This window comes from Budorcas taxicolor, chromosome 25 (assembly GCF_023091745.1).
Source record: "Budorcas taxicolor isolate Tak-1 chromosome 25, Takin1.1, whole genome shotgun sequence".
NCBI classification, from domain to species: Eukaryota; Metazoa; Chordata; class Mammalia; order Artiodactyla; family Bovidae; genus Budorcas; species Budorcas taxicolor.
In genome coordinates this window covers 39,035,903-39,062,327 of record NC_068934.1, presented here as the reverse complement: position 1 = coordinate 39,062,327, position 26,425 = coordinate 39,035,903, and the positions used below count along the sequence as shown (strand labels likewise).

Sequence of the window (26,425 nt, the reverse complement as noted above, 5' to 3'; positions counted from 1 at the left end):
TGCCTCCTGGGGCCATGAGTTTGTGAGCACTAGACTTCTAGCTCTCTTTAGATAAAGACTACTTTTGCCTTGATCAACTTTGGCTTTGAAGCCTGTAACTCAGAGCCTAGCACACAGTTCTTCCTTGTACAGTTGTTGGAGATATAAATTATCTTGTGGAAGCATATGACATTTCTTCCAAAACTGAAACCATGCAATCGAAGTACTGCTCTGTCCTAAATCATTGATGCAGACTGGCATCATAGGTGCCCCTGATGTCTGCCATTAGACTCAATACCTAAGCCAGTTGTATGTCCCTGGGTTGCCCCTGAAGTCTTCAGTTTGCCTTTTGACAGCTTATCCTCCTAGCAGTCTCGTCTCCAAAGAAGACAGCAATGCCTATCTCATCAAGTGGCTAGGAAGATGACATGAAACCACAACTGTCGAGCATGGCCCCTAGTATCCATTTTCATGATGTTCTTAGCAGTTTTTTCTCCAAATATGCAAGGTTTTTCGTCTTCTTAGATGTGCATGCAGATCAGTTTGATTTTCCATTCAAGCTTCAAAGAAGAGGTTACAGTTCAATTCTCTGTATTCTGAAAAGCTTCAAAGGCTCTCGCCAAGGACACTCATGAAGGCAAAGATTTTATCGAGACCTTTGTTGTTGTTGTTGTTGTTGTTTTCAGATCTTTAGTGGCCTAAAGGGGAGAAGTAGGGTAGGTCAGAGCATATATAACTAGGGGCTCCTGGTCACCACTACATGCTAAGGACCCAAACTTCCTTGAATACTTGGAGCCAGGAAAGAAACATGAAGTGGCTTGTGCTCCTTGCACTGGTGGCCTTCTCAGAGTGCATAGTCAAGTAAGTATGGGGACTGTAAGTCACATCATATTCCTTTCTTGGATTTTTCTTTTCATCTGATTATTCTTCCAGCCATCAGGTGTAGAAGGGAATGGAATATTTCCCTTAGAGTCTTAAGGTTCAACTCTTACTTATTGATAAGTAAGTTTCTATAGGAACTGTGGATCTCAAGGTCTTGGTGCAGATTTGGGTTGCACAAATCTTGAGGACCAGTCATGTCATGACCTATTGAAAATGCAACTCCTTGCAACTGTTCAGTGCATAGTTTTTGCAGATGTCGATGTGGTCCTGTGGAATAGCATTTTTCTACATTTTATTCAACATGTCCTCTTTTATCCCAGTCTATTTCAGTGTGTATATGCCTATGTCTGCATCTCTGTATCACTGTCATTTATCTCTCCATCTCTTTGCAAGTCACTGGGAGTCTATTTCTCTTTGTGTTGTTTTCTTTTAAGTTTTCATTTGACTCTTCCTCCTTCTTAAGCCTCTGAAATTCCCTTACTTGTTCCCTATATCTTGGATTCTTCTTTCAACTCTCTCTTCTCTTTCAACTTGGAGAAAGATAAACCATTTTACACTGTTTTATATCAAACAAGCAGTGTGAACACAGTCAACTCAGAAACCGCTTGCATTTCAAGTTGCTCCCTTGTAAAAGAGGATAAGAGTCCCCCTTCTACCTCCTTCCTTGAGGTTCTATGAGAAGGAATGAGTGAGAAGGCAACAGCAATGCTAAAGACTGTCATGGTTGAGACTTCCTATTTATCAGGTACCTTATATCCATTACTTCACTTATCCCCAAGTTATTCTATTTGGAGGGTTTGTATTGTTACATTCCACCATTTTATCGAAGGGGTGACTTAGATGCCACATGGTCATTTGGCTTACCAAAGATTGCAGATATGCATAAAATTCTGATAATAATGTGCCTCATAAAAATAATTAGAAAATACACGGGACTATTACAATGACAGTTATACCTTAACACTGAGAGCTAATTGGATTATCTACTTTGATTTCTTTGTCAAATGCTTGGTGAAAGAATACCTCTAAGGAGAGTGAAGACCATGAGCAATACCGCCAGTGGAAAAAACATGCTGAACAATTTCCTGAAGGAGCATCCTTACAGATTGTCCCAGATTTCTTTTCGTGGCTCAAATCTCACTACTCACCCACTGAGGAACATCTGGGATGTGAGTATTTTGGGAGGATGGTGCTCCACAGCACCCCCTGGTACTCTAGCCTAGCACGGGGCTCATCTAGAGGTGCCAGGTGGGATGTTGGGGTTGGGGTTCCTGCAGGAGGCAGAGACACTGGAAAAGAGGGACCCCACCCAGAGGAGAAGGCACTCTCATTCTCAACTGTTGGTCTTTGTGATTGGGCCCGGAGATTACCAGGTGGCAGGTAAACATCCATTTCCGTATCAAACATGTGTCATTAGTTGGAGGGCGATTGTTCCTTATGAACTAAGTGAGCCACTCAGTTATAGGTGAAGAGTGAACCATCACTGATCAAACGGTAGAACCAACTGCAAAGCAATTGTGAATCCCCAGGTAGAGGAAATCAGTTGCCACAGATGCAAGAACAACAGCCGTAAAAAGTTACTGAAACTGTATTCTGAGTATGGCCATAAGAATCACTGTGGTTCCTGTTTTTAGATTAGAAAAAGGGCTTACTTTGTGTTCAAGATGTCTTCAGAAAAGTGCATGCCAGCCTGAGAGATAGGCAAAGAGTAAATACATGTCAAATGAAAGGGTCACCTGTGTGATGTTGATTGGATGTGGTCTGAGTTTAGAGGAAGTGGCTGGGGTTGATCAAGAAGGACCTCCTGGAGAAGCAGGTGCTAATGCTGGGTTTGAAGAGACTACAGAGCTTCCCAAATGAAGGCGCCAGGGCTTCCCTGGGTTTCCAGTGGTATTGGAGGCCCAATGGTATGCCTCTGGGCTTTCCATGCAGAAGGTACCACTTCAACGCCTGGTCATAGAGTTAATATCCTGCATACAATATAGCACAGGAAAAATATACCAAATGCAGATATGTCTGTGACCAAAGTCTGTGAGCTGCACGGTGGTTACAAAGTGATCTCAAGAGATATGTGACATCCAGAGGGAAGAATCAGTTTGGGAATAGAGGGTGGCATCAGTTTGGGAATAGAGGGTAGCCAGTTCTGCACTAACCCACTCCATCCTTCTCCTTGTAGTTGGTCTACCTGGGTAACATCACCATTGGAACACCCCCTCAGGAATTCCAGGTTCTCTTTGACACAGGCTCATCTGACTTGTGGGTCCCCTCTCTCTTGTGCAACAGCTCAACCTGTTGTGAGTATACATACTCCCTATCCGGATTGTTTTTCACCTGCCCTGCCACCCTGTTTCCACCCTTGGCACCTGATGGCACTCATCTTTTGTGTCTGCAGCTAAACACATTATGTTCAGACATCGTCTGTCTTCCACCTACCGGCTTACCAATGAGACCTTCACGATCTTCTATGGAGTTGGGATAGTTGAAGGATTTGTTGTTCATGACACAGTTCGGGTAACAGTATAACAACTGCTGAGGCAGGACTGGCTATGGAGTGACCACTGTTGGCAAAACAGATGCAGAACCATCTGGCAGGACCCTTCCTAGCCTAACTCCCATAGATATTGGCCATCTTACCCACAGGTTCATGTCTCGGGGGAGGCAGTGCCTGTGGTTACACTCGAGCAAAGAAATTAGCTAACCCAGAGAGTGGCTTGAGGTGTGGACTTGCAGCTCCTCTGCCCATGAGCAGTTCATGGTTCATTTTTATGTGTGCGAGAAGAAGGCATAAAAGCACCCACTTTTATATTCACAGACTCTTCCAGGCACTTTCAGGTGATAACTGGTTTAATCCTGCAACAACCTAACAGCAGTTACTGTGATTAGCTCATGAGACATATGAGGAAACTGAGGTGCAGACAGTAAGGGCCTTGCTGAGGGCACACATGTGGTAAAAGGTGGAGTTAGGCTGGCTTTTCAGGACTGAAGTTGCTGTGGGGTGTTGGGAGACAGGGTAAAACTGATCTGGGGACCCTGGAGGCGGTCAAGGACTTCAGGTATCCAGAGTGGGAGGCCTGAGAAGTCAAGGGGCCTGATAAATGAATTATCACTCTCGACGACCCTTGAGTGTCTGATAAACCTATGGCCTGCCTCCTCTAAAATACTTGAGTAGTTCCCCTCTCTCTTTTTCTCTCTCATACACACTCACAGAAATATACACAGATCCCCAAAAGTGAATTTCCCAGACAGTAATTTCATAGGACCCTGCAAACAAGATTGTGTTTTTGGCTTCTGTCTTCTTAGACAGATGCAGAATCCTGAGTAATTACAGAGAATGCAGTCCATTCCTGTCATTAGGTCACAGTGATGCCAAAGATAAGGCTATCTTGGCCTCGGTATTTTTGTCCCTCAGGTGGCACCTATGGGACCTGGCCTGACTCTTGGTTGCCCCACATGAACAGAAGCCACGAGGCCAATTTGACTCACCTAGGTGGTGTTTTTCAGAGTGGCAGATGCTTTATAATTCACAGGCTCTCTCAAATGGAACTGAAATTCTTCTCCCAGCTTGATCTAACTATCTATGGGCCACCAAAGAGAGAGCCCAGCTTGAATTCTTCTCTGAGGATCTAATGGCAATGCACCCCAGGCCAGTGCTAGCCCCACTTCCAGTATCTGCAAGTGTCAACACTCTTCTCTCCCACAGATTGGGGACCTTGTAAGTACGGACCAGACGTTTGGTCTAAGCATTGCAGAATCTGGGTTTGAGAACGTAACTTTTGATGGCATCTTGGGCTTGAGCTACCCCAACTCATCCTTCTTTGGAGCCATCCCCATATTTGACAAGCTGAAGAATCAAGGTGCCATTTCTGAGCCAGTTTTTGCCTTCTACTTGAGCAAGTAAGTCTGAGGTGGACAATATCTTTGTCCTAATTAGATGTAAGATGCTTTCAGGTGCAAGAAAATTATAGAATACTTGATAAAGAAGTACCCTGAGAGGTAATCTAACCCAGGATAACTATGGCCCCAGGGCCCAACTGGCTTCACCCCTGGCTTTTATAAATAAAATTTTATTGGAACCCAACTCTACTCCTGGGCTCAAGACCAGTAACATGGTCTAGGGGGTGAGTGAGGAGGAAGGCTAATGGAAGGCAACAGAAAACAAGTTGAAGGAAAAGGTATTAGGATTTGCTTATGAATTTGATAAGGAAGGAAGGAAGAAGGATGGTGGATATCTTTCCTTCCTCATTAGCATTTCACTGGGAGCCCAGGACCAGCTACCCAATTTGTAAGAGCCAGTGAGAAATGAAAGTGTGGGACACAAAAGTGTGGGATCCCTTATTCAAGAAATATTAGGCATTTCAAGACAGGGAGAACAGAGGTGGAGTCCCTTCTGAGTGTGTTGCTCTTTGGACAGTAGAGGTCATAGGCCATTGGAGCCAACACTGGGTGATCTGAACCCACACCCTTAGAAGTCCCAGGCCTTGATTTTCCCAAAAAAATGACAAGGTGGACAAGGGGAAAGCCAAAGCTTTTCAGCACTGTGTCCTCTGAGGGTGTCTGAGCACTGAGGTCGCTGGAGGTCCGGGGGATCTTCAGAAGACATAGTGCCTGGAGCCCAGCCAAGTGCTTCTGGCCTCCTCTGTTCCACTCACTAACCAGTAACAGACCACAGTCTGGATCTCAATCTCTCTTAGACTCAATTTCTGCATCTGTACATGGGGACCTTATTAGGGCCTTGATGGGTGGACCAGCACAGCTCTCAGACATTGCTGTTGTTTATGTCCTCCAAGGATCCCCCACTCTGTTCTCTCTACAGAGACAAGCAGGAGGGTAGTGTGGTGATGTTTGGTGGAGTGGACCACCGCTACTACAAGGGAAAGCTCAACTGGGTACCAGTGATCCAAGCAGGTGACTGGAGTGTACACATGAACCGGTAAGCGTCTCTCTCTGAGGGTCAGCCGAAGTGAAGTTCCCACTACTGCACATGGACACAGGCAGACACACACAAATGCATTCTCAGACACACAGTCACACAGACATATACACCATCTTCAACGACAGAGACAGACACATAGACAGATGGAAACACACAAGCACACACATATAAACCTACACAAGGACACATATAAACATGCATAGCTAGTCAGAGACACACAAGCACACACAGAGACACATACAAACACACATACAAACTAACACACAGGCACATAGTTACACAAACAACCTATGGGTTCATAATCCCCAGACCTTCTGAGCAAGGCTCTGGCCAGCGTTCTAAAAGGGACCAGAGAGGTCTGTGCAGATTTGAAAGCCCTGAACCCACTGCCCTTTGAGGTGGGGAGCATGGTTAGAGGACTCTACAGTGTGGTAAACAGAGGATCAGGGAGAATTTCTCCAGCCTGAACAGAGGTATGATAAGATGACCTACTGTCCAGGGCTACCTAGGACATAGGAAGTTCTCAGTACAAATAAATGTCATTTTAAAAACTGGGACAGTCCTGAGAAAATGGGGAAAACTGGTCTTATTAGGGAGCAGCTAGCCAGCAGTGGAGAGATGATGGCTGCAGTCTGAAGATGTGAAAGCAACTAATAAAAATGACACCCCATGCTCTTGGGCACACAGTGGGACAGGGGCTATAATAGAGAATCAGGAAGGTGGGATCCTGGAGTGACCTGTGGACAAGAGGCATAATTGATAGGTTTCTGTGTGATACCTCAGAGAAAAGCTGACCTGTCCTTTGGAGTTTCTGTGGGCTAGTCATGTATTTCCTGGCCAGGGTCTCAGGGTCTGAGCTGGTTGTAGGTGCAGTGCTGGAAGACATGCTCTCCCAGAGGAGCCCCTCTCTCCTCCTACTATGAGAATCTGCTGCCCCTGAGAATCTCCATCTTCACTCTGTTTGAGACCTGTTATTTGTTCCCCATCAGATACAGCTCTCTGGATGTTTCTTATTATTTTCTCAGTTTTCATTCTCTCATTAAACAGAGAAGCATTGGGCATCCACTGTGTGCCAGGCACTTTAGGGAGGCAAGGAGAATAAAACCCGCCCTCACATCTAAGAAAGCAGATGTACATGAAGTGACTCACCCACATAGTGAATTGTGACTTCGGTATATGCTAGATATGAGGAGGATAAGGCAAAGGCCACCCATTCCAGTACTTTGCCTGGAAAGTCCCAGGGACTGTGGAGCTTGGTGGCTGCCCTCTATGAGGTCTCACAAAGCTGAACATGACTGAAGTGAGTTAGCAGCAGCAGCAGTAGCAGCAGACAAGAGGAAGGGTCTACAGAGAGATATCAAGATAGGAGGTTGATAAACACTGGGGGAAAGAATTCCCGAAAACAATACAATTAAGGTGGAATCTGGAAGATGAGAAGAAACTTGCTAGTCAAAGGGGAGTGGAGTCTTCTAGGAAGGAAGACCAGCTTGTGTCAAGGTACAAAAGATCCTGGTGTATTCAAGTACTGCATTCGAGGATGTCAGGAAAGGTGCTGTGTCGAGAGTAAAGGAAAAGTGGGCAAGAGACGAAGGGCTGTTTATGAGACAGTCGGAAAGGGGGTAACGCTGAGGAGACTCAAGTGACCTTGATGCCAGCTTTCTTCCATTGTCTCTCAGCATCTCCATGAAAAGATACGTTATTGCTTGTTCTCTCGGCTGCGATGCCTTTGTGGACACTGGGACATCACATATCATAGGCCCAAGAAGACAGGTCAATAAGATACAGAAGCTCATCGGCGCCACACATTGGCTTTCCAAGGTGAAGGGTCATGCCCCAGGGTCACTCCCAGTCTCCACACACAAGGATCTCCAGGGCCAACCTCTCTCCCTCTCTTTCTAACAGCACTATGTTTCATGTTCTGTGGTCAATACCCTGCCCTCTATTATCTTCACCATCAACGGCATCGACTACCCAGTGCCAGCTCAAGCCTACATTCTCAAGGTGAGGGGGCAATACTGAGGGTTGGTTCTCAAACTGGAGCTTGCAGGAACCCTTGGGCTGCTGCTGGAAGGAGGGCACCCTCTGGAGGCCATGTCACACCATTGGAGATGCTGTTGAGCCCTGTAGCTGGGCCAGTGACTCCCACAAAAGCAATCACTTGAAAGTAAAGGGCCGTGTGGGACACTGATCTTCCTGAAATAAATGTGGAGATACCACACCATATGGCATGGTGGGGGTCAGGGAGAGGGGAACACTAAGGTCCTCAGTCCTCAAAGAGCTTCAATTCAATCTGAACCCTTAGGTGCATGAGCATGAAAGTCAGCACTAGCAGTCCCTGAAATAGGCCATGTGACAAGGAGAATGACTGGGGACAGTCCCAGTGTGATGTCCCAGTGTAAGTTAACAGTCTCCATTCCCTTCTCAAAGTTTTCCTGGTTTGGATGATAAATTACATGGTCACCCTAGTTCTCAGCTGCATCTTCCCCTTGCTGTGGCCATGTGCCTCTTTTGTGAGTTGAGGTACCTGACTCCTCTGTGGGGAGGTTGCATACTAAGGTGAATAAAGGGTGCACAGTGACTGCTCACCCCTGGCAAGGGTGGAGGCTTCATGTCAGCTCCCTTCGAGAGTTCAGAGAAGGCTGATGGGCTCAAAGAAGGCTTTGAGAAAGAGGGAATTTCAGGAATTCTAAAACCACAAAATCATTGAGCCATATGGAGGGTTACTTGGTTCTAGGCAAAACTGCATGGTATTCCATGCAAATGGCATCTCAAGGTGCTCTGCACTGGGGCCCTGGGGACTTACGAGGGGTGATGAGGGCTACGGACTGACTGGTGGGGATGGGGAACCAGAGTACATTACTCAACCAAGCCTGGAATGGCCAAAGAGGGTGAGTTTGGGCCAAAGGAGGCTTCTCAGATTCCTGAGTTAAGTCTTCAACAACGTGTTGTGGGCACTGCTCTATTTAAGATGGATAACCAACAGCCAGTTACTTTGCAGCACAGTGAACTCTGCTCAGTTATATGACAGCCTGGATGGGAGGGGTGTCCTTGGGACCAGGACACCTGGATACATACGGCTGAGTCTCTTTACTGTCCAACTGAAACTCAGAATATTGTTAATCAGCTATACTAAAAAAAAAAAAAAAAAAGCTTTTAAATAAAGTATGGATTGTGAAGAGGCAGGAGGAGAACCAGCATTCTTTGCAGAGAAAACAAGCAGCAGAAGTCAGAAGGAAAGAAACAGGAAGTGAGAGGAACTTTGGACACATTTATTCTTTTCTAAAAAGTTATATTGAAGTGTGGCTAATCTTCAGTGTTCCATTAAGTTCTTCTCCACAGCAATGTGAATCAGTTATACATATAAAAATATATTTTTTTCTTATTCATTTTCATGTGGTTTATCACTGAATATTGAATATAGTTCCTTACGCTATACAGTAGGACTTCGTTGTTTTTCATTCCTCTTTTTCCCCAATTCCCAGTCCTCCACTCATCACACCTTTCCTCATGGCAACCTCATGTCTTGGCCTTCTTTGGTTTTGGATGAACTCTCACATCACCTGCTGCTGAGAAAACCCCTTGATACCAAAAGAGGGAAATAAAGCAAAGAATTGTGCTGGGTCTGGATATTGGGGTAAGTCACCTGTAAGGGCTCATGCTGACTGGTGTGTGTCTCTGACTCCCCCAGGATTCTAAAGGCTACTGTTATGCCGGCTTTGATGAGCACGATTTTAGTTCATCTAGAGAGACCTGGTTCCTGGGTGACGTCTTTCTGCGGGTGTATTTCTCGGTTTTTGATCGAGGAAATGACAGGATTGGCCTGGCACGGGCAGTGTAAATGCTTGGAGTGGTTCAGGAATCAGAAGGCCGTTCCTAACACACACTCACTCACACGTTGAGCACTACTTCCAAGGATGCTTGTGATCTGTATTTGGTGGTCTGCACACCCTCTTCTCAGTAAAGAATAAAAGGTTTCACTCTTAATGGTGCTGAAACAAATGGTTGCCTCTGTTTGAGTCTGGGAGTGAAAGTTCTAGAACCAAGACTGAATCAAAATTGAGAGGAGCCCTACTCCAACTGGCTTCAAGGAAAATGGAGACTTATTGAAATTATTCTGGGAATCCAGGATACAAAAATCAGAGCAAATACAAAGATCTCAGTGACTGGATCCAAGAAATCAGAAGTCATCAATTCTCTCTCACCTTCACTGTTTCCCTTCAGTCTACTTTGATGGTCTTAGCCTGGCAACTTTCTTCCCTAAGGCTTCAACACCTAGTGAGGGAGTCAAGCTACCTGCCCTAGGGTTTTGTATCCTGAATGCATCACCTAGTAAGGAAAAAAGATTGCAGACATCAGAGTTCAAGGGTGTTCTCTGAGTGACCCACCTCAGATTACATGTACAGCCCTAGATCAGCCATCCTGGCAGGGACATGTGGTCATATGACTGGCTTTACATGGTCTTTTGCCCTGACCCAGCAGCACACATGATTGTCAGTTTCCTCCAGAACTACATGACTGAAGCTGGGGAGAGGCAGCCCCAAGGATAGGAACTGGCAGATGGTCTAGGCCAGGGAAATTTTGTGATGACCCACCAACTCCACCACCTCCTCATTTAGAGGAATTATAAGGGGTAAAGAAATAGACTCTCTTTGTCCCATCTGAGATGATCTTATCACTGGGCTTCTCCTCCAGGGGATTTTGGGTAAGGTACTTCATGCAGAGCTGGTTCCCACTTGTTCCCAAACCCCAGTCACCAGGTCTATGCCACATATACCTGCTCTGTCCTTTACTTGTCCCAGTTGGTAAGTGGTGGCCCCAGTGGATCCCTGAGCCATCCCCCTCCTCCAGGTCACACAATGCCCCTTCCTTGCCTCCAGTGCTGCTGGAGAGAATGCAACGCATGTATCGGGGGACCCAGTGTACACATTGACTTCACCCTTTCTGAGTTTCCTCCAGGGGTGGAGCTACAAACTATTTGCTTGGAGCTGCCATGGTTAGGCACTTTTGCAGTGGAAGCATCCGTTCTTTCCACCTGGAGGCCCTCAGTAGATGCCTCAGCTGAGTCAGCAGGCATCACAGGTTGATTTCCTTTCAGATTGACTGGTTTGATCTCCTTGTTGTATAAGGGACTCTCAAGAATCTTCTCAAGCACCACAGTTCAAAAGCTCAATTCTTTGGCATTCACCCTTTCTTATGGTCCAGATAGCACATCTGTACATGATTACTGGAAAAATCATAACTTTGACATTACAGATCTCTGTAACCAAGTGAGTCTCTGCTTTTTGATACACTGTGCAAGTTTTTCATAGCCTTTCTTCCTTCCAAGGAGCAAGTGTCTTTTAAATTTGTGGCTGCACTCAAGGTCCATAGTGGTTTTGGAGCCCAAGAAAATAAAATTTGCCACCGTTTCTACTTTTCCCTCACCTAAATGCCGTGATGTGGTGGGACTGGATGCCATGAATGTTGAGCATATTTTTGTTAATAGTTTTTCGAATGTTGAGTTTTAAGCCAGTTTTTGCCTCTCCTCTCCTCACCAAGAGGCTCTTTAGTTCTTTGCTTTCTGCCATTAGGGCAGTATCATCTTCATACCTGTGGATGTTGATATTTCTCCCAGCAATCTTTATTCCAGCTTGGGGTTTATGCAATCCAGCATATCGAATGATGTAACCTGTATAGAAGTTAAATAACTAGAGTGAGAATGTATACCTTTTCATGCTTCTTTCAGAGTTTTAAATCTTTCAGTTGTTCTGTGTCTGATTCTAACTGCCGATTTTTGATCTATATACAGACTTTTCAGGAGACAGGTAAGGTGATCTGGTACTCCCATTTCCTTAAGAATTTTCCAGTTTGTTGTGGTCCACACGGTGAAAGATTTTAGCATAGTCCGTGAAGCAGATGGAAATGTTTTCTGTAATTCCCTTGGTTTCTCTATGATCCAATGGATGTTAGCAATTTGATATCTGGTTGCTCAAACCAGTTTGTACATCTGGAAGTTCTCCGTTCATGTAATGTTTACGATTAGCTTGAAGGATTTTGAGCATTACCTTGCTAGCAAGTGAGATGAGTGCAATTGCATGATAGGTGGAACATTTCTTTGGAATTGCCTTTCTTTTGGATTGGAATGAAAACTGACCTTTTCCAGCATTGTGGCCACTGCTGCATTTTCCACATTTTGCTGACATATTGAATGCAGCACTTTTACAGCCTCATTCTTTAGGATTTTTAAATAGCTCAGCTGGAATTCCATCACCTCTCCTATCATTGTTTGTAGTGTTGTTTCCTAAGGCCCACTTGACTTCATACTACAGTATATCAAGCTTTACATGAATGACCCAAGCATCATCCCTATCCTGGTCATTATGAGGGTTTTTGTACAGTTCTTCTGTGCGTTCTTGCCACCTCTTTTTAATCTCATCTGTTTCTGTTAGGTCTTTGATTTTTCTGTTCTTTATTGTGCCCATTCTTGCATGAAATGTTCCTCTGGTAGCTCCAATTTTCCTGAAGCTATCTATACCCTTTACAATTCTATTATTTTTCTCTAATTCTTGCACTTTTCACTTATGAAGACTTTCTTCTCTCTCCTTGCTATTCTCTGGAAGTCTTCATTCCATTGGGTTTATCTTTCCCTTTCTCCTTTGCCTTTCACTTCTTTTATTCTCTCAGCTGTTTTAAAGGCCTCCTCAGGCAACCACTTTGCCTTCTCACATTTGTTTCTCTTGGGGATGGCTTTGGTGACCACCTCCTGTACATTGTTACAAACCTCCATCCATAGTTCTTCAGGCTTCCAGACCTAATCCCTTGAATCTATTTTTCATTTCCACTATAAAATCGTAAGGGATTTGATTTAGGTTATAGCTGAATGTTCTACTGGTTTTCCTTAGTTCTTTCAATTTAAGCCTGTATACTGCTTGCTTCTGCCTAAGCATAGGTGCCATATCACCACCCACCACTCCCAGTGGATGTGGAGCAAAAACACAAATTTGAGGACTGTTACCCTGTGTTTGTGCTTGGCTTTTCACGTGCTTAGTTGTGTGACATTGTTCAAGTCCTTCAACCTCAGTTTTCTCATCCGGACAATGGGCATCATGATGATAATTCCACATCTAGATGCATGCGTGCCTGCTAAGAACAAGTGGTCCTGAGAGGGCTTTCTGGGTTCATGAGTCTGGAACAAATATGAATTATTCTGCTACCTGGGAAGAAGAAAATCTTCTGTTTAGAGGTTATAGGTGCCATCCTCAAGGCTAAATATTGATTCACGCCAAATTACATCTGTCTCTGAACCTGACCCAGAACTCTGACTGAGCTGATACTTCTGTTTTCTGGGCCTCAACAAGAGCTAATGATTACTGGCTCAGATTGCTCCCTTCCTCAGCCTTACCAGTCAGCCTTTCCTTGCCAACTACTTCTAGCCTGAAATCACACTGCAAGGAGAGTTGTGAGGCTGTTGGTCTCTTTTCTGTTTCCCATATCTCCAGCATAGCAAGAAATAACTGTTATGGCTACTTGTCATAGCAACAGCTATGGCAACCTGTATAGTCCAATCTCAGCTTGTTAAATGAAGCTGTCCCACTTTGGCCCTTCATGTTTACATTACCTATGGTTGCCTTAGAAACCTTCCTATGCTTGCTGTTTAATGATCAATATGTGTGAACTTGATCTAGATTACTTTCCCAAGCATGATTCTAACCATGCAATGAACTTACCAGACATTTAGTCATCTAACTACCCACAGGAATTGACAAAAGCATACCACCCATCCATTTCTTGCTTGCCACAAACAACATTGAAGTGATCTGCTGAAACAATGTGATACATTGGCAGGTACACTCCAGAAGGGACACTTTTTGTGGATCCATTTTCCACCTAGTGCAGAATGTCTACCACAAGCCTTGCCCTGCAGCAGCTGGTCAGGTGGTATTTGCAGACTCAGCCCACTCCAGATCCCTTCGACATCCCTCAGTAAAATCTAGAGAACAAACTCAGTCAAAGCTCTCTCTCCTGTGGAAAAGAAATTTTGTTTTTCAGAAAACAATACTTGGTAACACATTCAAAATCTTGTGCTCCTTGCCTTGGATTCAAGGACCTGCCCCAGAGGATGGGAAGCCTCCCCTTCCATCTAAATCTTTCTCCACTCCAACCAGGACCAGAGCCTTCACTGGACCCTGTGTCCACATTGGTATCATTCAGTTGCTAAGTCATATCTGACTCTTTGTGATTACCTGTTCAGCAACAAAACAGGCTTCCCTGTCTTTCACTGTTTCGTATAGTTTCCTCAAACTCATGTCCTTTGAGTAGGTGATGCCATCTCACAGTCTCATCCTTTTATTCCTTCTCCATCTGCTCACATGCTTCCCAGCATCAGGGTCATTTCCATTGAGTTGGGTCTTCACATCATTGGCCTAAGTGTTGGAGCTTCATCTTTATCATCAGTCCTTCCATTGAATATTGTGCTACCTCTTCCAAAACAACCCTCATGTTTCTAATTACCTAACAATATTGACCATTGATAAAGCTTAACAGAAAAGGGATCTAGTCCTCTGGGAAATCCAGCACTGCCACCCTGCCTTTCTCTTACTTTTCTCTCCAGCTGGCATAGAATTGCTTCCCTACAGCTTCTCCAGCTTGAAGTTGTCTGCTGACCCAAAATTGTCAGCTGTCAATGAATTGTTCCATCCTCCTTCCTTAAAGACTTCTGCCTGCTCCCTGATTGTCCTCTGTACATCAGTTCAGTTCAATCTCTCAGTCATGTCCAAATCTTTGCTATATCATGGGATGCAGCATGCCAGGTTTCCCTATCACCAACTTCCAGAGCTTGCTCAAACTCATGTTCATCAAATTGATGATGCCTCCCAACAATTTTGCTTTCTGTCTTTCCCTTTGCCTCCTGCCTTTAATCTTTCCCAGCATTGGGGTCTTTTATAATGAGTTAGTTCTACCCATCAATTGGCCATAGAAATGGAGGTTCAGCTTCAGCATCGATCCTTCCTATTAATATTCAGGAATGATTCCCTTTAGGGTGGACAGGTTGGATCTCCTTGCAGTCCAAGGGATTCTCAAGAGTTGCCCAACACCACAGTTAAAAAGCATCAATTCTTTGGTGCTCAGCTTTCTTTATGGTCCAACTCTCACATCCACTCATGACTTCTGGAAAAACCATAGCTTTGACTACACAGACATTTGCTGGTAGAGTAATTTCTCTGCTCTTTTGTATGCTGTCAAAGTGTTTCACAGCTTTTCTTCCAAGGACCAAGTGACCTTTTTTTTCACAGCTGCAGTCACTATATGCAGTGATTTTTGGAGCCCACGAAAATAAATTATGCCACTGCTTTCATTGTTTCTCCATGTATTTGCCATGAAATAATGGAACTGGTTGCAGTGATCTTCGTTTTTTGATCTGTGCGTGCCTCATCAAGACCATCCCCAAGAAAATACATGCAAAAAGGCAAAATGGTTGTCTGAGGATGCCTTAGAAATAACTTAGAAAGAAGAGAAGCAAAAGGCAAAACAGAAAAGAAACACATATCAATCTGAATGCAGAGTTGGAAAGATAGCAAGAAGAGATTTGAAAAAACAAACAAACAAACAAAAAACAAAAAACAAAAAAAGCCTTCCTAAGAGATCAGTGCAAAGATATAGAGGAAAACAATAGAATGAGAAAGACCAGAGATCTGCTCAAAAAAATTAGAGGTAGGGAAGGATCATTACATGCAAAGGTGGGCCACATAAAAGACAGAAATGGCATGGACCTAAGAGAAGCAGAATATATTTAGAAGAAGTTGAAAGAATATATAGAAAAACTAAACAAAAATAATGTTAATGATCCAGATAACCACGATGGTGTGATCACTCACCTAGACCTTAGACATTCTGAAATGTGAAGTCAAGAGGGCCTTAAGAAGCATCACTATGAGTAAAGCTAGTGTAGGTGATGGAATTGCAGTTGAGTCATTTCAAATCCTAAAAGATGGTGCTGTTAAAGTACTGCACTTAATACATCAGGAAATTTGGAAAGCTCAGCAGCGGCCACAGGACTGGAAGGTCGTTTTCACTGCAATTCCAAACAAAGGCAATTTCAAAGAATGTTCAACTATCACACATTGCACTCATCTCACATGCTACCAAAGTAATTTCCGCAAGCAAATCTTCAACAGTACATGAATTGTGAAATTCCATATGTTCCAGATGGATTTAGAAAAGGCAGAGGAACCAGAGATCAATTTGCCATTATCTGGTGTGTCGGGGGCCACGTTAGGTATTACTGACAAAATGGGGGCACGGTCCCCAGCCCCCTCTCCTCATTCCACAGGCACGGATCCAAGGGATGAAGGAGTTAGGCCTTGTAATTCTGACTTGTCTTTTCCTCTCCTCAGCTGAGTTGACTGAAAAGGAATATTAAGGTGCTTATTGTTCTCCAGAGGAGCATGACAAGGCACAAAGCCTTCTGCAGCATTGCTCAGAAAATAATTCATAAAGTTAATCATTGATATTTGTTCAAGGACTTTTACAAAAGAGTGTTCCAGGATGAGCAGATAGGCTGTAGCTTGAGGCCATGGGAGGGATTGATATATGAAGCCTATTTGTGAGGAGAATGTTTATGGCAAAGGAGTTTACTGAATTTAGGGTTTAGAAATAATTAGAATAGTTAGAAGTTAAAGATTTAAGGAATGTTGTAAAGTTAGCATATTTTACTATAGCTTATAGAAGTTAGGAATTTTTGGAGACACTATAGCTAGAAGCCTTTTTAAGAGATAGTGAGCTCAGGATGTTGGGGACAAACAGGGAGATAAGTAGTAAACTGAGGAATGTACCATGAGTTACAATGTAATCACAAGTTAAGTATAGGACACATTAGAAAGTGAAAGTGAAAGTGAAAGTGAAGTCGCTCAGTCATGTCCGACTCTTTGCGACCCCATGGACTGTAGCCTACCAGGCTCCTCTGTCCATGGGATTTTCCAGACAAGAGTACTGGAGTGGATTGCCATTTCCTTCTCCAGGGGATCTTCCCAACCCAGGGATTAAACGCAGGTCTCCCACATTGTAGACGGACGCTTTACCATCTGAGCCAAGGACACATTAAAAGAGATAGATAATAGATGATAAGGCTGATTCCAAGAGAATCACTGAAGCAGGAAATCTGTTTGAAGAGCAACAATGATTTATGGAGATAATAAATCTGGGAGAGGGGGAACTGAAAATGTCAAACTTCTGGCCTAATGTTTTTGTAAAAGTATAAAGAGAATCTTAAACTTGAAATAAACAGGCAGTCCAAAAGAAAAATGACAGGCTGCCTCATTGCCAAAACCACTCATCTCTTCAGATTGAATCCCTGGTTGCTAGAGTTGGACTCCGGCACTGTTGGATCATAGAAAAAGCAGGAGAATTCCAGAAATATACCTACTTCTGATTTATTGACTATGCAAAAGCCTTTGACATTGTGGATCACAGCAAACTATGGAAAACATACTGAGATTGGAATACCAGACCAGCTTACCTGCCTTCTGAGAAATCTGTATGCAAGTCAAGAGGCAACGGTTAGAACTGAACATGGAAGAGCAGACTGGTTCCAAATCAGGAAAGGAGTAATTAAAGGCTGTATATTGTCACCCTGCTTATTTAAATTCTATGCTGAGTACATCATGCGAAATGGCCAACTGGATGAAGCACAAGCTGGAATCATGGTTGCTTGGAAAAATATCAATAACCTCAAACATGCAGATGACACCACACTCATGGGAGAACATAAAGGGAAACTAAAGAGCCTCTTGATGAAAGTGAAAGAGGAGAGTGAAACATCTGGCTTAAACTCCACATTCAGAAAATGAAGGTCATGGCATTTCGTCCGATCACTTCATGGCAAATAGATGGGGGAACAATGGAAACAGTGAGATATTTTATTTTGGGAGGTTCCAAAATCACTGCAGATGATGACTGCATGAAATTAAAATATGCTTGCTTGTTTGAAGAAAGCTATGACAAGCCTAGCAACATTTTTAAAAGCAGAGACGTTACTTCGCTGAAAAAGTTCAGTATAATCAAAGCTATGATTTTTCCAGCTGTGATGTATGGATGTGACAGTTGGAGCTAAAAGAATGGTGAGTAATGCAGAATTGAAGATTTTGATCTGTGGTGTTGGATAAGACTCTTAAGAGTCCCTTGGACTAAAAGGAGCTCCAACAAGTCAAGAAAATCAATCCTGAATATTCATTGGAAGGATCGATGCTGAAGCTGGAACTCCAATACTTTGGCCAACTGATGTGAAGAACTTACTCATTAGAAAAGATGCTATTACTGGGAAAGATTGAAAGCAAAAGAAGAGCATGACAGAGGATGAGATGGTTGGATGGCATCACTGACTCGATGACATGAGTTTGATCAAGATCTAAGAGTTGGTGAAGGACAGAGAAGCCTGGTGTTCTGCAGTACATGGGGTTGCAAAGAGTCAGACATGACTGAGTGAATGAACTGAACTGAACATGCTCCATAGCAAATGCTATTTGTAATTGTCATGTTTCTCCATCAAGATAGGGCTCCCCAAAGCCCCAACACATATCCCTAGTTAGTCTGCACCCATGCACAGAAGTCACTGCCTAGCATTCACAAGGTATTCAGTGAGTTCTGATTGCAGGGGGACCTCCATTTTTCTAGACATAGAGGAGCAAAGGACACATTTATTCTCCTGTCTCAAACAACTTGAAAATAGAAGAGATAAATGAAAGAGAAAATTTTTACATCAAATGTCAGGCAGCAGAGAATGGATTCCTGAGGCGGGGAGCAAGCAAGGTGAGTTCTACAATTGCCCCAACTCTAGAAATAGTTTCCAACACATACATGGAAGTACTATCCAGGCAGAGATAAACGGTCTCCCAAGAAGACAGACTTGAGGCTCTAGATAGTTAGAGTTCACAGGAGAGAGCTACACACAGAGAACTGTGTAAGTATACAGGTGATACCATTCCAGTTTTCAGCAGAGAGTTGATGGTACTGGTCAAGATTATAGGGAACAATCCTTGAGTCTCAAATTGTGCCAACTCATGGGGACACCCACGAGCATGGAAATTATTCATAATTCCCATGACATCACTATGGCCCTGAAGACAATATTACCTTACTAGTGGGGAACAATAAACCTGGTCTAAAGGCTGGTCTTATATCAGGTAAAAAACCTGAACAGCAAGCTTTCAAAAAATACAATTGTTTCCAAGAAATGAACAGTGTCTGCAAACAGTGCCATGAATAATTTATAAAAATTAAAAATATCCAAGCATCCAAAGGGTAAAAATTGCTATATCCAATATCCAACGTAAAATTTCCATATGAATTGTGAAAATATTTGCCCTATGTCAATCAAAATATTGTAAAGTAATTATCCTCTAATTAAGATAATTACATAAATTTAAAAAGAAAAAAAAAATTCCAATGTGTAAAGAAGCAAGAAAATACCCATAATGAGGGAAAAATCAATTAGTAAAAATACAGTTAAAATATACATTACGTAATTAGCAGGGAAGGACATTAAAATGCTTTCTAGAGTAATACTCTTAATAGTCATGAAGCTGAACAATATTGGGTATGTTAAATAGAGAAATGGAAAATATGAATGAAAAGACTGTGGGAAAAAATTAATTGTGCATCACAGATATTTGAAAAAAAATTAAGAATACTGAAATATATGTAAATGGAATCCCACAGGAAGTGACAGAAGGACAATAGAGAAAAGAACTTCATAATCACTGGCTGAAAATCTTCCAGATACGATGAAAGATTTAAACCCATTATCACAGAAGTTCAATTAATGCAAGTACAAGAAATAGGACAACTATTCAAAGGTGCATGATAATTCATTGTTAAAAACAATCAAACCCCGCCCCCAAATGTAACAGAAGCAAAAACAGACACAGCAGAGCAAAAAATGGGAAAGACAGCAGGTTAGGCATATGAAACAATGTTAGCCAGAGGACACTGGCACCACATCTTAAAATGCTTAGAGAAACATAATTGAATCAGAATTCAATACCCAAGAAAAATACATATCAAAAACAAGATAAAATACTTTCTCAGACATACAACAACTATGAGACTGTACCACCACCAACAACCAATGTAACAAGAAGTGTTTTTTTTCAGTTCGGTTCAGTTAAGTCGCTCATTCATGTCCGAGTCTTTGCGACCCCATGAATCACAGCACGTCAAGCCTCCCTGTCCATCACCAACTCCCGGAGGTCACTCAGACTCATATCCATCGAGTCTGTGATGCCATCCAGCCATCTCATCCTCTGTTGTCCCCTTCTCCTCTGGCCCCCAATCCCTCCCAGCATCAGAGTCTTTTCCAATGAGTCAACTCTTTGCATGAGGTGGCCGAAGTACTGGAGTTTCAGCTTTAGCATCATTCCTTCCAAAGAACTGCATCACCACCAACAACCAATGTAACAAGAAATATATATATATATTTTTTGTTTTACCAGGACTCAAATGTGAGATCTCGATAATTCTAGCCATCTCAGTCCTTCAACAGACCTTGAGAGGGACAAACAAATATTAATGTAGAAATAGTCATTGTGTTTGTACCCACTTCTAGAAAGTATTGCTAACTCCTCAGTACTGGTCTTGCAATGCTGGTGGACTAGATGGAGAAGTGATGTGAACAGAAATAAGGAAGGTGAGACAGGTAGGTCAGAATGTGAGGTAACAAAGTCAAGGTATTTAGAAGCTGAAGAACTGAGAGAGATTTGGGACCTCAGTTGGAAAAGCAGTTTTTAAACCAAACTGGTTCATGTGGTGTGTATAATCCTCACTTCAGTCCTTAGAAGATCACTACTGACCAGTCTGCCTCTTTTGTCTGAAGCACAGTTCAAGTCCATCTAGCTGTTTCTCATTGCTGTTCCTTCCACCTGGCTCGCACACTGTGCTCAGCCATTCAGCCTAATCCATTCAGAAAAGGTTTGTTCTTTAAGGCAGGCACTGCAGGCTACCTACAAAATGATCTATTCTCTGCTCTCTTTCAAAACTGAAAATAGTTTGTTATATAGCCATGAGCCCAGTAGCTACAGGACTGCATTTCCTGCCCACCCATGCTCTTAGTCATGATTGGTGACTGATATGCAAGCAGACCTGTAAGAGGGATTTCTTGGAAGACTGCTTTCAAGGAGCTGATTCAGCTGAGAGATGGGATTCTTCTTTTCCCCACCTACTTCCTAACTGTTGTCTGGATTTTAGTTGTGATGACTGGAACTCCTGCAGTTGTATTGGACAATCATGTAACCTTGGAGATGGATACCACCCAAGCTCTGGCTGGGCCACTTCCAGGTTTTTTTCAGTGGGAGAGAAAAATCAAGTTTATCTTGCTAAAGTTATAGTTATTTTTGATTTTTGCAATGTGCATCCAAACTTAATCCTGTTACTACTATGTGTTTAATATGATATAGCCTTATTATTTTGTTGGGTTTAGGGAATACATTTATGTTTTATAGTTCTTTATTTTTTTATTTTATAAATTGATTCATCAACCATTATACCTAAGTTGTATAAATGCAAAATTATGATTACAAGCATATTTTCCTTTAGATTTTGCATTTTTATACTTTCTTATCTTCTTTCCTTTCTTGTTTTCTCCATATTTTACAGCCTGGGCCATGTCCTCTCTTATAACCTCATCCATATCCATATCTGCAAGTCAAAACAGACCGAGAGCTGTGTGGGGAGAACCAAAGAGGAATGAATACAGGGATATGAATGAAGAGTGGTGGCCCTTGTTACTCATTACTCATGTTCTGAAGTGGGGTCATATTCCCCTGCCCTTCTGTGTGCTCACAACCCTCAGGTTTGCCATTACCATAGAAGATAATTTGGTCAGTGGAATTTGAATAGAGGTGATATGTCACTTCCAAATTGAAGTATTATTTCTCTTCCACTAGCTAGAATGCTGATATAATGACAGGAGCTGGAGCAGCCATGTTAGACCAGAAGTAAGTAGCACAGGTGGAAGATATGACAAGAAAGAACTAGGCCCTCATCTATGTGGAGAGACCTGCACTAATATTATATGAAAGAGAATTGAATTTGTATTGTATTTAAGAAAATGTTATTTAGGGTTTGATTACAGTCACTGAACCTGTAACCTAACACTCAGGATAATGGATTTTTGTGTTAGCCTTGTCTTGGTATTAGGGTCTGAATAACACAATATCTACTGACGTATACTTACAGGTGAGTCAGGTGACATCCCTGCCCTCTGGAAGCTGTGCTCTAGTGTGGGATTCAGAAACTGAAGCAAGAACAAAGCCAAATGGCAGAACAGCTTCAAGATCCTGTAGGAACCCAATGGGAGGGGAACCTCAATCAGTCGTGATCTCAGGAGATTGCTTGAAGCAGGGGCAATCCTTTATCAATCTCCTCATAAATCGGCCATGGTGCCAAGGTTCATGTAAAAGTGATTTATTTAAAATTCCTTCCAGAGTGTTTTGCCTTTTGATTCAGTGCTTAAGACATGCATTTGAAACCTAGATTGGGAAGATTGCAAATGCCCAAAGGGAAATAAGTCAGTGGGCCACAGCTACCGAGCCTGAGTGTCCCTGAGGCTGTGATCTACATCAAGAGCACAGGATTGAAAAGCCAGTGCACTGAAATCACACAGTAGCCCCTCCTGCTACAAATAGAGAAGTCTTGGGCAGCAATGATGACCTAGTGCAGCCAAACGTTTTTAAAAAATTTCTCCCAGAGAAACCAGTGTAGTCTCAGGGGAAGCAGGACATGAAAAAGGATGAAACAAGTCTGGGTCTGATTTCATGCAAGTCATGGAGAGGGAAGCTATAGCGTGTTTTCACAGGGAACTTGGGATATAGGTTGCACCTCAAACATGCCCCAACCCAAGGCTAGGGAGCTGGGATTTCACTCTCCCACTAGCCTCTCCATCTCATCTTTCAACTAACACCCACCTTGTGTCTCCAAGCCCTTGTAGAGTCCAAAGACAACTCAAAGGTGACATTAGAAGCAAAAGACACCAAAGCTCAAGAAAATGTAACCTCCGAAATTGTGTAGATTTCTGCACCCATTCTGCCATATCCAGCGTCACATCTGAAATCCTGCGAGTCATCTCATGCAAAGGGTTGACTCATTGGAAAAGACTCTGATGCTGGGAGGGATTGGAGGCAGGAGGAGAAGGGGACAACAGAGGATGATGGCTGGATGGCATCACTGACTCGATGGACCCGAGACTGAGTGAACTCCGGGAGTTGGTGATGGACAGGGAGGCCTGGCATGGTGCGATTCATGGGGTCGCTAAGAGTCGGACATGACTGAGCGACTGAACTGAACTGAACTGAAGGAACTCCATGGGTCTCCACATGTAAGCATTTTTTTTTTAAAAATCAGCTTTTAGTCTATATAGGAGTATAGTTGATTTACAGCATTGTATTAATATTAGTTGTATGAGAAATTATTTCCCTTATACATAGATAAGTACCCATTCTTTCCTAGATTATTTTCCCCTACAGGATATTACAGACTATTGAGCAGAATTCCTGTGCTGTACAGTAGGTCTTTGTTGATTATCTATTAAATGCAGTGCTATACATATATTAATCTCAAACTCTCAATTTATTGCTCTCCCACATTTCCACGTTGTTAAATATAATTATTGTTTTGATGGATGGAAGGGTTTAGGCACTTTGTGGATCAGGGTCAGTTCCTGTGAGAGTGCAGTGATCAGGGAAAGCAAGCCTGAGAGAGATTAATTTGAGATAATGCTAAATGTTTAGAAGGACTCAGCCATGCAAAAAGCTGGGAGAAAAATATTCTAGATGTGGGATGTAGCCCCTGCTAAGGTCCAACGTAACCAAGTTTAATAAATGGCTACCCTTCCATTGCCAATCTTCCTTCCGTGTTTGGAACTTGGCCTACAGGTCAACCACCATGACCTCATCCCATGCTTCAGTTGTGAGGTAGCAGCAATAGGCATGTCAGCATTCCCAAAAGGGAGAATCTGGGGCTATCATGAGGCTGAATATGCTCTAGACTCAGGGAAGTGTACACAGACTTGTTATCACCAAGAGCATCGGGTACCTGGGGCACCACCAATGCCTCTGACTCTCTCCATGTACTTGTTCTCAGAAGTAGAAACACCAAGGAACTGATAAAGCAAATAAACAAGTAATGACTCTTGTTTCATCTTACCCCGTGTGATTCCCATGGCCCTTTGACCACACTGCTCTCTGCCCCAAAACTCTTTCCTCTTTTGCTTCTCTAAAGTGGCTTGTGAATTACATCAGCACCTGACTGTGAAGCCTGGTGGCTGGAACTCAACTCACGATCAATCCGCTGGGACCCAGAGACATCCAGCCTTTTCCTGAGTTTCTGTCCTTTTTCTCCAACCAGATTCATAAACCAAAGTCCCTAAAAAACATAAGGGTGATTGTAATCCTCTCAAGACCTTTGAATCTCCAAGGCCTATTTGGAGCATCAAAGAGGGAACATATGCCCCTGCATCCAGGCTATCCTCGGACCTCTGCCTCCCTCAGCCAGGGCTTCCTTGAGGAAACATAAGACACTTATCTAAGTTGCCAGAAGGCTAAGAAGAGTTTCTCACTGTGAATGCAGGTTCATGTTAACCAGTCACCCAAAGGCCTGTGTTGACTGAATGAGGAGAGGCAGCTCTGGGGATTCTGAGCTGGGAGTGAGTCTATCACCACCTGCACGACTGCCTCCTGGGGTCACTACAGCTGAAGCTCCCCTGCGGTGCCTGGACCCCAGAAGAAACAGCCTGCAGTATTGCTTTCCTGCTGCTACAAGAAGGCAGGTCTGCTAATAAAATCAGAAGCAGACTTGAGGGGCAACGGGAAAGGAACTTCCACTCTGGTGCCTGCAGATATCTGAGAGCTGCCCAGCAGTGGATGCAATGCAGTTTTCTCTCCTCTTTCCCTTCCTGGAAGTCTCCTAACCTGGGAACCAGAGTTCCTGGGTCCCAAGTCTTCACTAACTTACCTACAGCTTTAGAGTGAATCATACAACCCAGGGTCATTTTCCCACCTCTTGGATGAGGGAGACTGGACCTGTTCCAGAACACTTGTTTCAGAATGAAGCTCAGTGCCAATCAGTGGACAAGTGGCTCAGAGGTGCCTGTTGCTGAGGATGCTGAGTTAGCCTCTGGTGGGCAGGGGGCTGTAACTGTCTGGTGAGTTCAAGGGTCCTGGGATCAGAATTTGGAGTGGTAGGCCACTTGGCACAAAGCTGCTGTGACACCAAGAACCTTAGAGTCCTTGCCCACTGGAACTTACCATCTTTTGGGTTCTGTGGGATGGGATCAAGTAGTTAAAAGTCAGAAGTTACCCATGGGAAAGTTTGTAGATTCCTCAGGAGAAACCCAAATTAGGCTGATGAATCATCTCTGCTAAAAAAACTCTGGGAACTAGATATGCCAGAATTCTTAGACAAATTTTGTAATAGTTTAAATACTATTTAAAGTAGGTCATCTTTTGGATGACCTACCAGTTACTCTCTGGCTTGGGATGGTACCCACAGTTAGAGTGGAATCAAATGGCTCTGGGGGAGGCTGTCCCTCTTCCTATGACTCAGTAGGAGTGAGTATAGCTCTCTCCTTTCCACTTCTGAAGGAGGAATTCCAGCAGGAAGGACATGACCTCCAAGTGTAACTGGAAGACTCAGGTAGGTCTGGCCCTCAGGTAGGCTCTATTCTTTTCCCAACGTTTCTTCCTGGGTCTTGTGCAGGCTGCCCACCTCCTGGTTCCTGGGTTCTGAATTCCTGCTCCCTTCTCTTGCAAATATCCATGCAGTCCCACTTGTGGTTTCCTCTCTACCCAGGCCCAATCCCTCACCTGCAGATGGCATTAAAGAAGGGAAAACCAAGGAGGGGTCTGCCCAGTTCATTCTTTCTAAAAATGTCTGCATTCCTTCTCCTTCAAGACCCTGTCTTGAATCATTAACATCTCCAGCTGGCTGATTCAGCTTATCAGAGGAATGGAGATGCAGATGGTGGGGGCAGTAAGGTTGTCAGGTGTGGGGGATGGTTTTCAGATGACAAGAGATGAGTTGGAGTAAGGAGCATGTTGTCCTACAACCACTCATTCATTGGGGACCTGCCTGAATCTGCTATCTTGGGCTCCTCAGGGTAACTCTAAGACAGAAATTTCAAAATGGACTTTCTATAAACTTCTTACTATGAAACAGTTTCAAACATAACAAATATAATAAAGAAGAGTGTCACAAACCCTATATTTTATCATTTGGCATCAATAACTACAAAACTAACCTCTTAGTCCCACAGGTTTTTATATACTGGAGACTTTGCAACATCAAGGTGATGGCCAATTGAGTTCCCAGTGAAGACATTCTTAACTTGCATCAGTCTTTCTCTTCTTGTTATCTTCTCACATGTGGTGGTTGAAGGGAACTTGGAAGAGGCAGAATAAGAGAGAAAAAGAGGGAGAGGCTAATCCCATCATGAGGGACCACCATCAAAACCCCATGTCAACCTGTGTACCTCCCAAAGGCCCTACTTCCCAATACCATCACATTGGGATTCAAGGGTGGACACAATTCAATCCATAGCAGCTATGCAGAACTGTTTTAAATCAAGACAGACACTCATTTCATTCTCTCTTTTACTTCTTATTCATT

At 43.3% G+C, this 26,425-nt stretch overlaps 1 protein-coding gene across 1 annotated transcript; it reads left to right on the top strand.

Moving 5' to 3' along the window:
* The first annotated feature begins 739 nt into the window (after positions 1 to 739).
* On the top strand, positions 740 to 9,632 carry LOC128068917 (pregnancy-associated glycoprotein 1-like). The gene is made up of 9 exons (XM_052662190.1): positions 740 to 840; positions 1,880 to 2,030; positions 3,038 to 3,155; positions 3,254 to 3,372; positions 4,562 to 4,755; positions 5,675 to 5,791; positions 7,471 to 7,612; positions 7,697 to 7,795; positions 9,483 to 9,632. The coding sequence occupies exons 1-9, from the start codon at positions 740 to 742 to the stop codon at positions 9,630 to 9,632; spliced, it is 1,191 nt and encodes a 396-aa protein (XP_052518150.1).
* The last annotated feature ends 16,793 nt before the right edge of the window (positions 9,633 to 26,425 follow it).

Bases quoted from the DNA above. Each gene is read 5' to 3' on its own strand.
- LOC128068917 (XM_052662190.1), top strand. From the start codon at position 740: ATGCTAAGGACCCAAACTTCCTTGAATACTTGGAGCCAGGAAAGAAAC. The intron at 5,792-7,470 runs GTAAGCGTCTCT...ATTGTCTCTCAG, and splicing joins TGGAGTGTACACATGAACCG to CATCTCCATGAAAAGATACG. The intron at 7,613-7,696 runs GTGAAGGGTCAT...TCTTTCTAACAG, and splicing joins CCACACATTGGCTTTCCAAG to CACTATGTTTCATGTTCTGT.